A 13,173-nucleotide genomic window follows, 5' to 3' on the forward strand; every position below is an offset into this window, starting at 1 on the left:
GACTTAATAATATTTGTGTCGTAGACGTGTTGACAAGACTTATGTGCTGGCATCTATGCATCTGGTAGTAGTCGGTGCTCAACAAGTGTTAGTTTTTTTCTTTTATTTTTAGAGTGGAGAACAGTTTTCCAATCTCTCTTCTGTTTGTCGCTGCATTTCTTTAAAGAGGAGCTCCCAACTCACGCCTGTTCTCGCCTCCCCTCCCCTCTCACTGGCTTCTCAGACACCTCAGTCTGGCCCCTCCTGCACAGTTCCCCCAGGCTCCAGCAAGCTCCTGTCAATGTGCAACCCGAGCCTGGACAGCTCGTTCTGTTCAGCAGTGGATTGGGCATCGATCACTACAACTTCCTGGAAGGAGGCCCAGTGGAGCTGCTCTTGGCATCAGCTGGGCTGCCTGCAGGCCCCCTCCCTCACATCCAGGCCACGTGACATGATCCCACCCTCCAGCCTGCTGAGAGTCGCTAGCAGCTCTCCCCCATCTCAGATACAAATAAGTCCTGGGGCCCAGCTGGGGGAAGAGGCCGTCCTTGTTCCTGGGACCACGCAGAAGGTAAGTCTGGAGCCCCTACTCCATGCGCCTCTCCTGTCCTGTGTCCCCCTCCACTGTCAGACAGCCCAGGCAGCGTGATCTGGGGTGGAGCCTGGGCAGAGCAGCCTATATGGCTGAGATGCTAGGATACTGTGAGAGTGAGGGGCCATGCCTCACAGGGGTCATTGCTGCTGAGACACCAATGACATCCAGACATCAGCTGTCTTCCCTCCTGCAGCCCGTACTCCTGTCTTACAGGCGAGCTGCTTCCTCTGAGCCAGAGCTGGGTACTTGGACCCTTGGTGGTGGCTCAGAGTCCACCAGGGCCTAGTCTGCTCAGTGGAAAAGCAAGGTTTGCTGTAGCAGGCAGAGGGACTGTGAAGGAACTCATCAGCCCGCAGGTGGGTCTCCACAGGACCCCCCTCCCCTGATGCCTCAGATGAAGTGTGGTCTACATCTTCCTGAAGCTCCTTCAGGCAGTGCTGTCTCTGGTCCTGGGTTCCGGTCCTGGGTCTGTGTAATCAGGCTCCTCACTTTCTCTTCTTGAGCCTCAATTTGCTCATCTGTAAAATAGGACTAATAAAAATACCTGCTCTCCTTCTCTCATGGGGCCTTGGTGTAAGTTAAGAGAGCTGATATAATGTGAAAGCCTTTACAAACTTTAGGCAAAACTAAAAATGCATATTCTTACTATTTTATTCAAGAGGCAGTATACATTGGTGCTTAAGAGTGTGGTTTGAATCCTAGTTCTGTCTCTTACTAGCTATGTGACCTTGGACAAGTCATTCAACTTCTCTGTTCTTCTGAAAAGCACCACCAATGGTTCCATTTAACCACTATTTATGGAGTACTCCTATGTCCCAGGCATTATTTCGGGAATGCAGGATAGATCAGTGAACAAAACAAGGCAAGAATTCTGCCCTCATGCAGCTTACATTCTAGTGGTAGGAGACAAACGAGACGAAAGGTAAACACTGAACATCAGCCCATAAGTGTTTGTTGTTATCTTCACATTATCTTTACATTCCAGAACCACAGAAGTAGGAAATAGAGAAGGCTGGGGGCAGGAGGGGTATGGTCAGTGGATAGGGAGAACCCGGTGAGGGAAGGAAGGAGGAAGGCAGAACTGCAGGGAGAAAGGCAGGACCGCAGGGAGAGAGCATCAGGTCCACCCTGCCTGGTGGGATTACCCATTTATTTCGGGACCCTGCTGCTTGCTGACTTAGAGCCAGTTTTGGGAGCAGCAGCAGATCACAACTGCAAGCAAACAACAATGTCTGCTCTGAAAACAACCCATGAAATTGCTTCACCTGAGATGGTGCCTGTGACAGGGGAGGGAGCTGGGGGTTTCTGCATTGCCCGGACCTGGGCTGTGTCAGGCTGGCTACTGCTGGATTAGGTCCCACAGTTTCCGCTGATGTTTCAATTTAGTTTGGCTATTTACAGTAGCTGTGAACTGGCAGCTTAAGCTTGTCCAAACAGAAAGGCCTGGAAGGAGGGGGAGAAAGCTTTCTGCTCCATTTTTCCATTTTGTGTGGCTTTTCATGAGAATAGTTGATATTGTCAAATCCCTTGGGGGGGGAGGAAAAAGGGAATCTCTGGGCGGGGGTGGGGTGGGGGGTGGGGGGAATGGGTCAAGGAGATGGCTGAGAAATGGGGAAAAAGGGTCAGAGGAAGCAAAAACTTTCTCTTGCAAATATGTCCAAAAGACAGGAGCCCTCACTGACAATGATAAGAATGGCAATTCGATGACTAGATCAGAACACAACAGACAGTATACTTTTATGATGGATGAGATCCTGTGCAGGTTTCCAGACCTGGGGGAGGAAAACAAAGTTCAAATACAAGATACAATGACCGGATGTGTAGGTGCAGATGGAAAAAAATCTCAGCATCTGAGGGTCACAAGATGACCTTGAGCAATGATGACATACTGTGGCTCCAACACAAGTGGAGCCAACTGGTGGGGAATGGTGTGTGCAGCTGCAGGGGTCTGCACGAGCCCCAGGGAGGCTCACCTCCCACTCCCTACTGCTGGCTCTGGAAGGGCAGGGCGGGAGGCCCTAAGAGGATCAGGGAGGCAGGGGACAAGAAGGCTAAGGAGTGACTTAGTACAGTATACCTCTTCTGAAAGGAAATGAGTGGAGACCATATAAATTGTTTAGAACTGAATAAGCACATGAATGACCATCCCCCCTCTCAAGTGAGAAGAATAGAGTAAGTTAATAGGACAAGCCCAAGAATCTCCTTTTCCTAGGATTTCAGGCGACTTCCCTCATGCCCAAGAGGCTTCCCACCTGTTCCTGGGAGGTGACTCTGGGGCAGAGTCACAGAGCTAAGAGGGGGAAGGGGACTGGATACTCTCCAGTCCGCCCTGGGTGACCCTGTCCAGGGCAGAGGCTCCAAACCCTGGCTGCAGATCAGCATCACATGTGGGAGATTAAAGCCAAATTGAGCTTTCCTTGTGGCTTCTGAGGGAGGAAGAGGCAGGAGGGCCCCAGCTCTGCTGCCCTGCCGGGTGAGGGAGCCCTACAAGGTGCAACAGCCTCTGAGTTTGGACAATGTGTAAAGGTTGCCATGGTGAATGCCTTACAAAAACTTGTCACAGAGAGTGACTGGAAAAACCACGAGGACCACAAACGCATAGAACGAGAGGCACCAAAGTTACATCTGATGTAACAGTGGACAAGTGAGTGTTCAGGCCCTTAGCTGTGGTGTTAAAACATTCTGCGTTGCCTCAAGTGAGGCATGCAACATTTTGGGAAGGAAAAGTGAAGAACTGCTCATGAAGACAGATGACTAAAAGCAAATGAAGAAAATCGGTACATTATTTGACGTCGATAACCTCATCAACAATAATAGATTACGTGGACAAAAAAAAATCTATACCCAGAGCAATTAAATCAGCCTCTCTGTGAGTGGCACTGGACGGGGAGGCTAATGTGCAGCTCCTCTGAGAACTGATTAGAGTTTGTAGACAAGGAGGAAATGCCTGGGCTTCGGTAAAAGCCAGTGGAGCTTAGTCCTGGCTGTGTGTTAGGACCCCAGGGAGATTAAAAGAAATCAAAGTTGCCAGGCCACACCACAGACTAATCTAATTAGTGTCTCTGGGGATGAGACTCAGGCATTTGCATATTCTAAACCTTGCCCGGTGATTCCAGTGGCACTACTGGAGAAAGGGCAGGTTTGAGTGACTTTTCTGTCGCACACCTGCTGTATGACCTTAGGACCATCTCTTCCTGTCTCAGACCTTCCCTTTTTGTGTCTGTAAAGAGGTGAAACAATTCCTTCTTTACCTGATTATCATTAACAGTTCCATAGGACAATACATGAGAAAGGGCTTTTGTAAATTGTTACATATCATAAAAATATGGAGTCTCTTGGGTGGTGCAAACAATTTAGCACATGGCTACTGACTGAAAGGTTGGAAGCTCGAACCCCCCCAGACGTGTCTCAGAAGAAAGTCCTAATGATCTGCTTCCGAAAGGCCACAGCCTTGGAAACCCTATGGAGCACAGTTTGACTCCGGCACATGGGTATGCTATGAGTTGGGCTCAAATCCATGTCAACTGGTTGTATTCTTAAACAATACACGGTGGCTGGGAAATGAAGGGTGGGTTTCCTGGTTGACCTGACACAGCTGGGTCTTTCTGGCCAGGCTGGCTTATACCGTAGGAAGAGCCTCTGTGTCTGATAGTCCCGTCTTCCAAAGGCCTTACGAGCTGTCAGAGGGTGTGGACTGAGTCTTTCCCCACCTTCCCTGGGGCTGGGGGACTTCCACAAAGGCCTCTCGCGGGTACACATGGGGCTCTCTGGGGGAGAAGGACAGACCTAGGGATGTGGGGGTCGCTCCTGGATCATGTAAATACTTCCCAGGGAGCTTTAAATCCATCTTTTCATTCTATGTAGAAATGGAGACTTTTTTTGGGCTACATGGTTGTAGGGGATATTGGGAAAACTAAAAGTTTGGCTAGTGGGCACTTAATAATCACCAATAATCACTTTTACCATTCACAAAATTATGTTTCAGGCTACGCAGAGTGAGCACCTCCATCAGAGATGGCCCCTGCCAAAGTGAGCCTGAGAGCCACCGTCCTCTGCCTCTTGGCCTGGGCTGGCCTGGCCACCAGTGACCGGGTGTACATCCACCCCTTCCACCTTCTCACCTATAATGACAGCAGCCTTAAGGAGACAGGGGGAGCCCACGAAGAAGGACCTCCAGACCCGACCTTCGCCCCCGTTCCTATTCAGGCCAAGACATCCTCTGTGGACGAGAAGGCCCTACAAGTCCAGCTGGCATCAGCAGTAGAGAAACTGGAGGAGGTTGACAGGCTGAGGGCCCTGGAGGTTGGAACACTGATCAACCTGAAGGGCCTCCATATGTACACGGTGCTGAGCAAGACGTGGCATACGGCCCATGTGCTCTCTCCAGTGGCTCTCTTTGGTACCCTAGCCTGTTTCTACCTGGGGGCCGTGGATCCCACAGCCAGCAAATTACAGACATTCCTGGGTGTCCCTGTGGAGACCCAGAGCTACACCTCCCGACTGGATGGGCGCAAGGTCCTCTCTGCACTGCAGACCATCCAGGGCTTTCTCGTGGCCAAGGATGGAGAGCAGGGTGATGCCCGGCTGCTCCTGTCCACGGTCGTGGGCCTGTTCACAGCCCCCGGCCTGCACCTGAAGCAGTCATTCGTGCAGGGCCTGGCTCCCTTTGCCCCAAACACCTTTTCACGCTCTCTTGACTTGTCCACTAACCCTCATCTCGCTGCTGAGAAGATCAAGACTTTCATCCAGGCTGTGACAGGGTGGCAAATGAGCATACCCCTGGCAGAGGTCAGCCCGGACAGCACCCTGCTTTTCAACACCTTTGTCCACTTCCAAGGTAAGGCAGACCCTCTGGTCTGCTCTAGCCCTCAGCTGGATGCAAAAGGTGGCAATTCTCTACCCTCTTGGAGTTGATGTTCAATGCTGCCACTGAGCTAAGCAGAGCCAGGGCTCAGAGATGGGGCAGGTAGGTGAGAGTGGAGAGGAGAGGAGAGGAGGGGCTGCCTGTGTGAGTCTTTGGATGAGCAGTGACTGAGCACCCCCCTACCCTCCTATGGTCCTACCACGTGCAGCTAACCAAAAAAAAACCAAACCAGGTGCTGTGGAGTTAGTTCGGACTCATGGCAACTCCATGTGTGTCAGAGTCTAGAACTGTGCTCCACAGTTTCCAATGGCCAATTTTTCAGAAGTAGGTTGCTAGGTCTTTCTTCCGACGCATCTCTGGGTGGACTCAAACTGCCAGCCTTTGGGTTAGCAGCTGAGTACTTAACTGTTCACACCACCCAGGGATGTGTGCAGCTACTGTGGTACATATTTTATGTTCATTATGTCATTGTTACTTATCGATGCAGTGAAGGGTATCATTGCCTTTACTTGCTGATAAGGAAGGAATTGGAGACTCAGAGAAGCAAAGTGACTTGTGCAAGATCACATGGCCACATCTCCTGGCCTTATGCTCAGAAGGGAAGCATTCATGGCCCCTAGGAAGAGTGAGGACTAGGCTCATTCTCGCATGAAGAAATAATTTATTTGCTTATTCAAATCACTTTCACACTGGGAAGATGGTATTATGAAAAAATCTGTGTTACAAAGATTGCTCATTCATTTGACAAATAATCGTTGAGACTTTGCTCTTTGTAAAACTCTGACCCAGGCACCTGAAGTGGGAACGGCCTCCAGGCCCTGCCCTTGTGCTGCCTGCCAAAGGGCAAAGGGAGAGAAGGCATGCAAACAAATAACCCCAGTATCAAGCTGCAAGTGCAAGTGCAAGTGCCCTGGAGAGTGACCAGGGAGAGGGAGCGCTCTGGGGCATGGAAGAGGTCTCAGTGGGGTGCTCAGAGGAAGGGCTATGGCCAGGAGGGACAGCATCCCAGGCAGAGAGGATGTCATGAGCGAAGGCATTGAGTTCAAGGTGAGGACAGAGAGCAGCAAGTGGCTTGTTCGACCAGAGCATAAAATGGAGACGGCACCAATAGAAGGCAGGCTTGGAAAGATCAGTTGGGGCTACATTTTGAGAGCCTTTGAGACACTGAGACTCCTGAGTTGGAGTTCATTGGTGGGCAGGCTGTTGAATGAGGCAGAGTGATGCTCAGCGGCCACCGTGGTGCCCTGCACTGTGTGGATTAGAGGCAGGGAGCGCAGTAGTTTGTGCAATAGTCCAGGCAAACTGTGCTGGGGACATGCACTCCCGGGGTGGCTCTGCAAGTCCACAGGCCAGGGGGTGGGGAGGGATGCACTTAAGAGACATTGGTGAGGCTGACCCAGAAGACAGGCGACCTTGTGGGGAAGATAGGAAGCTGAGAGAGAGAACTGTGGAGACAGAGAGGCTAGGGGAGCGTGATAATCTACAACGATAGTGTCCTTGGAGTCACTGTGAATAACAAAGGGAAGAAGAGCCCCCAGTCTCCTTGGGTGTGGGTGAGAGGTGACGGGCCAGCCCTGAGGACGCTGTGCCATCTGGGAAGGGTTTGGGGGTGTTGGCCTAGGCCACTCACTCAGAGGAGCTGCAGAAGGAGGGTCATTGAGGAAGTGGGTCACCAGAAAGCAAAGGCCATAGAGACTCTAGTGCTCAGGAAGGGAGTCTCACTTCCGAGAGATGCCAACTCACAGGATTCTGACCAGGAGCCGAAAAAGAAGGGGCAGAGGAGGAAAACGGACAGGGGAAACTTGCAGACTGCACTCAGGATGCAGCCAACCTCCACCCGTTCCCACCCTCTGACGGTGCTCCTTAACTGCCCCTGCCTTTATCTCTGTCCAGTGGGAACTGCAATGCCCTTCTGCCCTCCACACACACTGTCCATTCATGGAAGTAGCAGGGTGTCTGGGTCGTTAAGCTCTCCTTTGGCAATAATGTTCCATAAAAAGGGCCTCTGAAAATCTCTGAGTGCTTCTAGTAAGCTCAGGCTGGGGGTCTGGCCACTGGACCCATGCCCTTGGCCCACATTTCCTGACAACCCGAGGTCCGTGGCATCAGTTGACTGGACCTTGGAGATTGATTTAACCCTGTGAAGGGGACTGTGCACTGTCTAGGAGCAGAAGAGGGTGGCTGCTCCTTTCAAAGACCAGCCTCTGGGGATAGTGTCCCTTCTCTGTTGGGTATGCACAGCTTTGTTGGAGGGAAGAGATTTAGTCCTTTATCCCTTTAAACTAAAATGCTGCCCCCAGACCTGCTTGGGCAGTGCTGAGGTTCCTGCGAGGGGTGGGTGAGCGGGAACACGGCACCTTCAGGGTACTAGTGAGGACACTGTGGAGGCTGCCACTCCACCCTCACAAAATCGATACCTGAGGATACAAACACATGTCCAGCTCCTGCCCCTAGGGGTACTATCCTCCTGGCTGCTCCCTCCTTTAACTTTGGAGAGCCCTGAGTCAGTGCAAGTAAGACTGAAGGGCCAGTCTGTGATGGCCTACTCAGCATCCCCTCACCCTCCTATAAACATCCCAGAAAGGCCCTTTCCAGATGAGGGGGAGCACTGCAGCTGCAGGGAGTGGTTGGGATCAGGCTTGGGTTACTTGTAACAGGGAGACCCCAAAGAGCAGTGACAGCAACAGGCAGCTGGTTTATTTCTCCCATGATGACCTGAGCCAGGGCAGCCCTGCTCCTCCACTGACAGGGCTCGGGCTCCTGCTATCTCCTTGCTCTGCCATCCTAGCTCCCTGTGTGTCCCCGCCCCTCTTTGAGTTTAAGTTGCACATGTCGCCTCTGCTCAAATCCCCTGTCCTACGTCTGTTCCTAGCAGAAAAGCTGCTGAGAAATGGGGTCTTTATTCTAGGGACCATGTGCCCAGCGATACGCTCTATGTCTCTAAGAAGGGAGACTGGCAACTGGAAACCACCAGCAGTCCCTGCACAGCTGGTGCTATGATTGGCTACAAAGGGTCTGGGCTTAGCTGGTCAGTTCCTAGCTGGTAAGTTCCTTCAATGCTCTGAGCCGTGGTTTCTTTTACCAGGCTCAGAGAAGAACGTAGGTGTAAAGCCTTGGGTTCAGTGCCTGGTGTTCAACAAGTGGCAGTTACTATTGTTATTTTATTGAATTCAGAATGGCTGGATTTTGGAGGAAGAAGATTGGAGGTGCACCTAGGGTGAAGTACTGTGCTGCAGAACAGGTGGAGTGGTCTGGGTTATGCTGAGGAAGAAAGAGAGATGTAAGGAGAGGTGTGGCGTGGGAGCAAGACCTTCCACTGTCTTCCTGTGAAAGAATGCCTTCATCAGAAGCGCCCGTTTTTCCTCTGGGGAACTCAGGCTGATACTGGTGTACCTCAGAGGAGGTGGGGTGGTGGTCAGAGTTTGCCTGTCAGGCTTCGGCTCTGAGCTGGCCCCTGCCCACGGCCACGCTGCCTCTGCTTGGTGGGCACCCGCCCCCCTTCTGAGCCTGGCTGCCGCCCGACCACTGCCAACTCTGTCTTTCCTGCCCTGTCTGGATTTTCAGGGACGATGAAGGGATTCTCCCTGCTGGCAGAGCCCCAGGAGTTCTGGGTGGACAACACCACCACAGTGTCCGTGCCCATGCTCTCAGGCACTGGCACCTTCCAGCACTGGAGCGATGCCAGCAACAGCTTCTCGGTGACCCGTGTGCCCTTCAGTGAGAATGCCTGCCTGCTGCTGATCCGGCCTCAGCACGCCTCAGACTTGGAGAAGGTTGAGGCCCATACTCTCCAGGTTGACTTCCTGACCCGCAAGAAGAATCTAGCTCCTCGGTATGGCTGTCTGGAAACATACTCTGAATCTCAGGTTCCCCCCACGGAAGGTGGGAAATCATATCACTTCTTCTGTCCAGGCATGGAGCGGGGAGGGCAGGTGGGGTGCTGGGCCAGCTGGGTGGCCTCAAGCACTGACACACACTGCCAGTGCTTTTCTGGAGATCTGTGTTCACCCACCCATCCACCCATCCATTCACCCATTCCACCCATCCATCACCTACCTATCCACTCATTCAACCACGCACCCATCTAACCACCTACCCACCCACTCATCTATCCTCCCATCCATCCATTTATTGATCTCTTTTTCAACTTAATGTCTCTCTTCCTGGATGCAGGTGAGGTAAAGGGGAGAAGACAGTATTCTTTTTTTGTGCTTATATTCACCTACCTGTTTTGGAAGGATGGGGGGACATATTTCACTGCCCATTTCACCCCACACGTGTACAATCTGCAGCTTCTTAGTGATGGACTTCCGGGAGCGTCTGGCTTCTTAAAGAGACCTGGGGGTGGGATTTTTCTCAGGGAGCTTCCTTTGACTCTCAGAACTCCTGTTCCCTGTGTAGCCCTCATTTGCTGCCTGGAGGAGGTTGCCATTAGCTCCTTTTTCCTACTGTTGCAGAAATAAAGCAAGTCCCCTTCAACAGAAGCATCACCTTGTCCTGCTTCTCAGGGCCAGGCCAGTGGAGCCCAGAAATCTGCTCCTGAGACAGGCACTGGTGCATCATGTTTGGATGTCACCAGAAGCATTCATAGGTTCTCAGGGATGCCAGAGGAAGGAGAGGCAGACTTTTCTACGTGGAGGGCACATGTGATGGGGTATGTCACATGCCTAGCACCGCGGCTGACATTGTGGGTTCTCCCTTCCATGGGTGTCTCTTCATCAAGGGCAGAGAACCACTGAAATATGGGTAAGAGGACATAATGTGTTATTTTAGAGAATATATTGTATTAAAAAAAAATTACTCAAGCAATACATCTTCAACACGGCCAACCTAAAAACAGAAAAAAAACAAAGAAAGCAAAGAACAATTATTCATAGTCTATCACCCAGAGATCATCTATGGTAAATTTTGTACGTCCTGATCATAGCGTTTCAAAGGGCATGAAGGGTTTTAATTGTTGCAGAAAATGTTTCTCAAAAGTTAGGGCAACCTAGCTGGGTGAGGTGGGTAAAATGGCTTCAGACACACGTGTTTCCAAGGTCCCTGGCACCCTCCTTTGGGCGGGCCCAGCCCCTTAGGCCTGGAGCCCCCTATAGAAGCCCCCAGGAACTTTCCTAAAGTGGATCCTCTCCCCAGGACCGTGCACCTGACCATGCCACAGCTGGTGCTGGAGGACTCCTATGACCTGCAGGACCTGCTCACCCAGGCCAAGCTGCCCACCCTGCTGGGCCCCGAGGCGCACTTGGGCAAAATAAGCGACGGCAACCCCAGAGTTGGACAGGTAGTGTGTGGGGCCACCATGGGGTTGGACCAGATAGAATGAGACAGCACAAAGAAGCTTTGGAGGTGGGGTGGAGGTAGGAGCAGGTGGGTGTGCGCCTACCTGGAGAGAATGGTCTCGCCAGGGACAGGGGGAGAGCATCCAACCCCCCTCGGGCAGGTCTTCCTCAGGCGGAGTGTGTGTTCCTTCAGTCCGGGGTCCTTTCCGGATCCTGGGGCAGGGCTGGGACTAAGATGCGGTGAGGCACCTGGAGCTCTTAGAGGGAGCCGCCTCCTTAAGCTTCGCGCCCTCGGTGCCTCACTCTTCTCACCCTAGTCCCGATTCTGTCGCACAGCTCCCCGCTTCAGGAAAACAGCGAGCGGAGACATACGCCAATAGGGCCCACGCGTGCCAGTGCTCTTCCGCAGTCACCGGCCCAGCCCCTTTGCTGCTCGGGCACTGTGCTGTCGCCGAGGGAGGAAAGGGAGCACTCGTGGGCCTGCCCTCAGACCTCACGGGCACGAGAGCCTTCCGCGCTGGCGCCGCAGGATGAAGGGTCCTGTGCGCCACCGCGGGGCGGCAGTCGGCTCTGCCAGGGGCAACGGGCTGCTGGAGGGACGCTTTGGGAGGAGCTGCCGTGTGAGCTGGGCCGCGGCTGTCCCCACCCATCTTCCTGAGGGCTCATCACCCTGACAGCTGGAAAAGCCCCCCGGCCTGCGCTGCGCGGCTCTGAGGCCTCTAGCCCATCTTGCCCTCCGCCCCAGTCCCTCCTGACGTGGCTCTTTTGCAGGTGCTGACCAGCGTCCTTTTCGAACTCAAAGCCGATGAGGGCAAGCAGCCCCCAGAGTCAGCCCAGCAGCCCGGCGGGCCTGAGGCCTTGGAGGTGACCCTCAACAGCCCATTCCTGTTCGTCGTCTATGAGCAGCGCGCAGCCACTGTCCACATCCTGGGCCGTGTGATCAACCCGCAGCCCAGGGACGGGGCTCCAGGCCAGAGGGGGAGGACCCAGAAGGCAGGCGCCAATTTGTCACCACAGTCTTCCACTTTTCCTTCTCGTTAGGTCGTTTCTCCGTGGTAGAAGACTTGCTGTGTATAATGAGCAGCAGGAACCTGGCGCCCCAGACTTCCTAAGGTGGTTAGTTGTATTGTGGGTAACAGGGCAAGTGGAGCCCAGAACCAGAGTTAGCCAGGACTCCTGCCCTGCAAAGAGCCTGAACTAACTTATTTTAGAAACCAAAAAGGGTTTCCTTAATTTTAATTGAGAATAGAGATTGGGTTTTGAAATTAAAACAAATTTGTCATTGCCTTGGTTTATATTCTGCTCATTGTATGTGAGAATATGAATCTGACCGGTATGTAATCTCAATACCTTAGGTTTTTTTTTTTTTTTTATGTACCATTTGTGATTCTCGAAAAATTCCTTATGAAAAACACAAGCATCTGAATTTATGCTGGAGTGTAATACCATGATTAATTACCCCTTGTGTTATTAATAAATGTCATAAGGAAAACATATCTTTCACTCAGCCATAGAACAGTTATGTGTAAGTTAGCTCGAGGACTGTACAAACACAGTGCTTTTGAGGACTTTGAGTCATGTTTTGGATGGAATTTCCATGGAGGGCCTGGGCTGGTTGGTCCTTAAGTAACTCCTTACTTCTCAATGAGGAGTTTTAGGTGGTGCCTTTCTCTGGACACTTCTGTCCACAAGCAGTGGTGGTCATTGTTGGTGGTCATTGATGTGATGGATAGATGAACACCTGTGGGGGGCACTGTACCTCACTGGCAGCCGATAAAGGGACTGGGCTGGCTAGCACTTCTTCCTTACTGGTGACATAGGGTGGTCATGCTGCTGCTTATATTGTGCCCGGGGAGCAGAAGATAGAAAAAATAAACCTTCACATATAAATATTTGCAAAGTGCTTTCTGTTGAGCGTCTCTGCCAGCCACCTGGGTGGGATCAAACCCACACCTCCTAAACCCTGGACAAGGCTGGATGAGGGCTGGATACCCAGCAGGCCCACAGCTGCTGGCTAATAACCAGGAAGATGCTTCTTTGTGTGCAAAGCATTTTATTTTCCTCTTCCTTTTCTACCTTATATAAACATTGGAACAAATATTTTTGTATCTGTTAGCAATTGATAAGCACTAAGGAGACAAATGCAACAGTGCCCAGGGGTGGGAGTGGGGATGATGGTTTCATAGTTTACAGTTCTTTCACTTAGGTTGGAGACCCTGGTGGTGTAGTGGTTAAGTGCTACAGCTGCTAACCAAAAGGTGGGCAGTTCGAATCTACCAAGTGCTCCTTGGAAACTCTATGGGGCAGTTTTACTCTGTCCTATAGGGTCGTTATGAGTCGGAATAGACTCAATGGCAGTGGGTTTAGTTTTTGGGTCTTTTTTCACTTAGGTAGGATCCCTGGTGGTGCAGTGGTTAAGTGCTCAGTTGCTAACCAAAAGGTTGGCAGTTCAAACC

At 51.9% G+C, this 13,173-nt stretch overlaps 1 protein-coding gene across 1 annotated transcript; it reads left to right on the forward strand.

Moving 5' to 3' along the window:
- Positions 1-344: 344 nt before the first annotated feature.
- Positions 345-12,595, forward strand: AGT (angiotensinogen). The gene is made up of 5 exons (XM_049868657.1): positions 345-550; positions 4,560-5,411; positions 9,003-9,270; positions 10,575-10,719; positions 11,489-12,595. The coding sequence occupies exons 2-5, from the start codon at positions 4,589-4,591 to the stop codon at positions 11,756-11,758; spliced, it is 1,506 nt and encodes a 501-aa protein (XP_049724614.1). The 5' UTR covers positions 345-550; positions 4,560-4,588; the 3' UTR covers positions 11,759-12,595.
- The last annotated feature ends 578 nt before the right edge of the window (positions 12,596-13,173 follow it).

Source organism: Elephas maximus, chromosome 24, assembly GCF_024166365.1.
Source record: "Elephas maximus indicus isolate mEleMax1 chromosome 24, mEleMax1 primary haplotype, whole genome shotgun sequence".
Lineage (NCBI taxonomy): Eukaryota > Metazoa > Chordata > Mammalia > Proboscidea > Elephantidae > Elephas > Elephas maximus.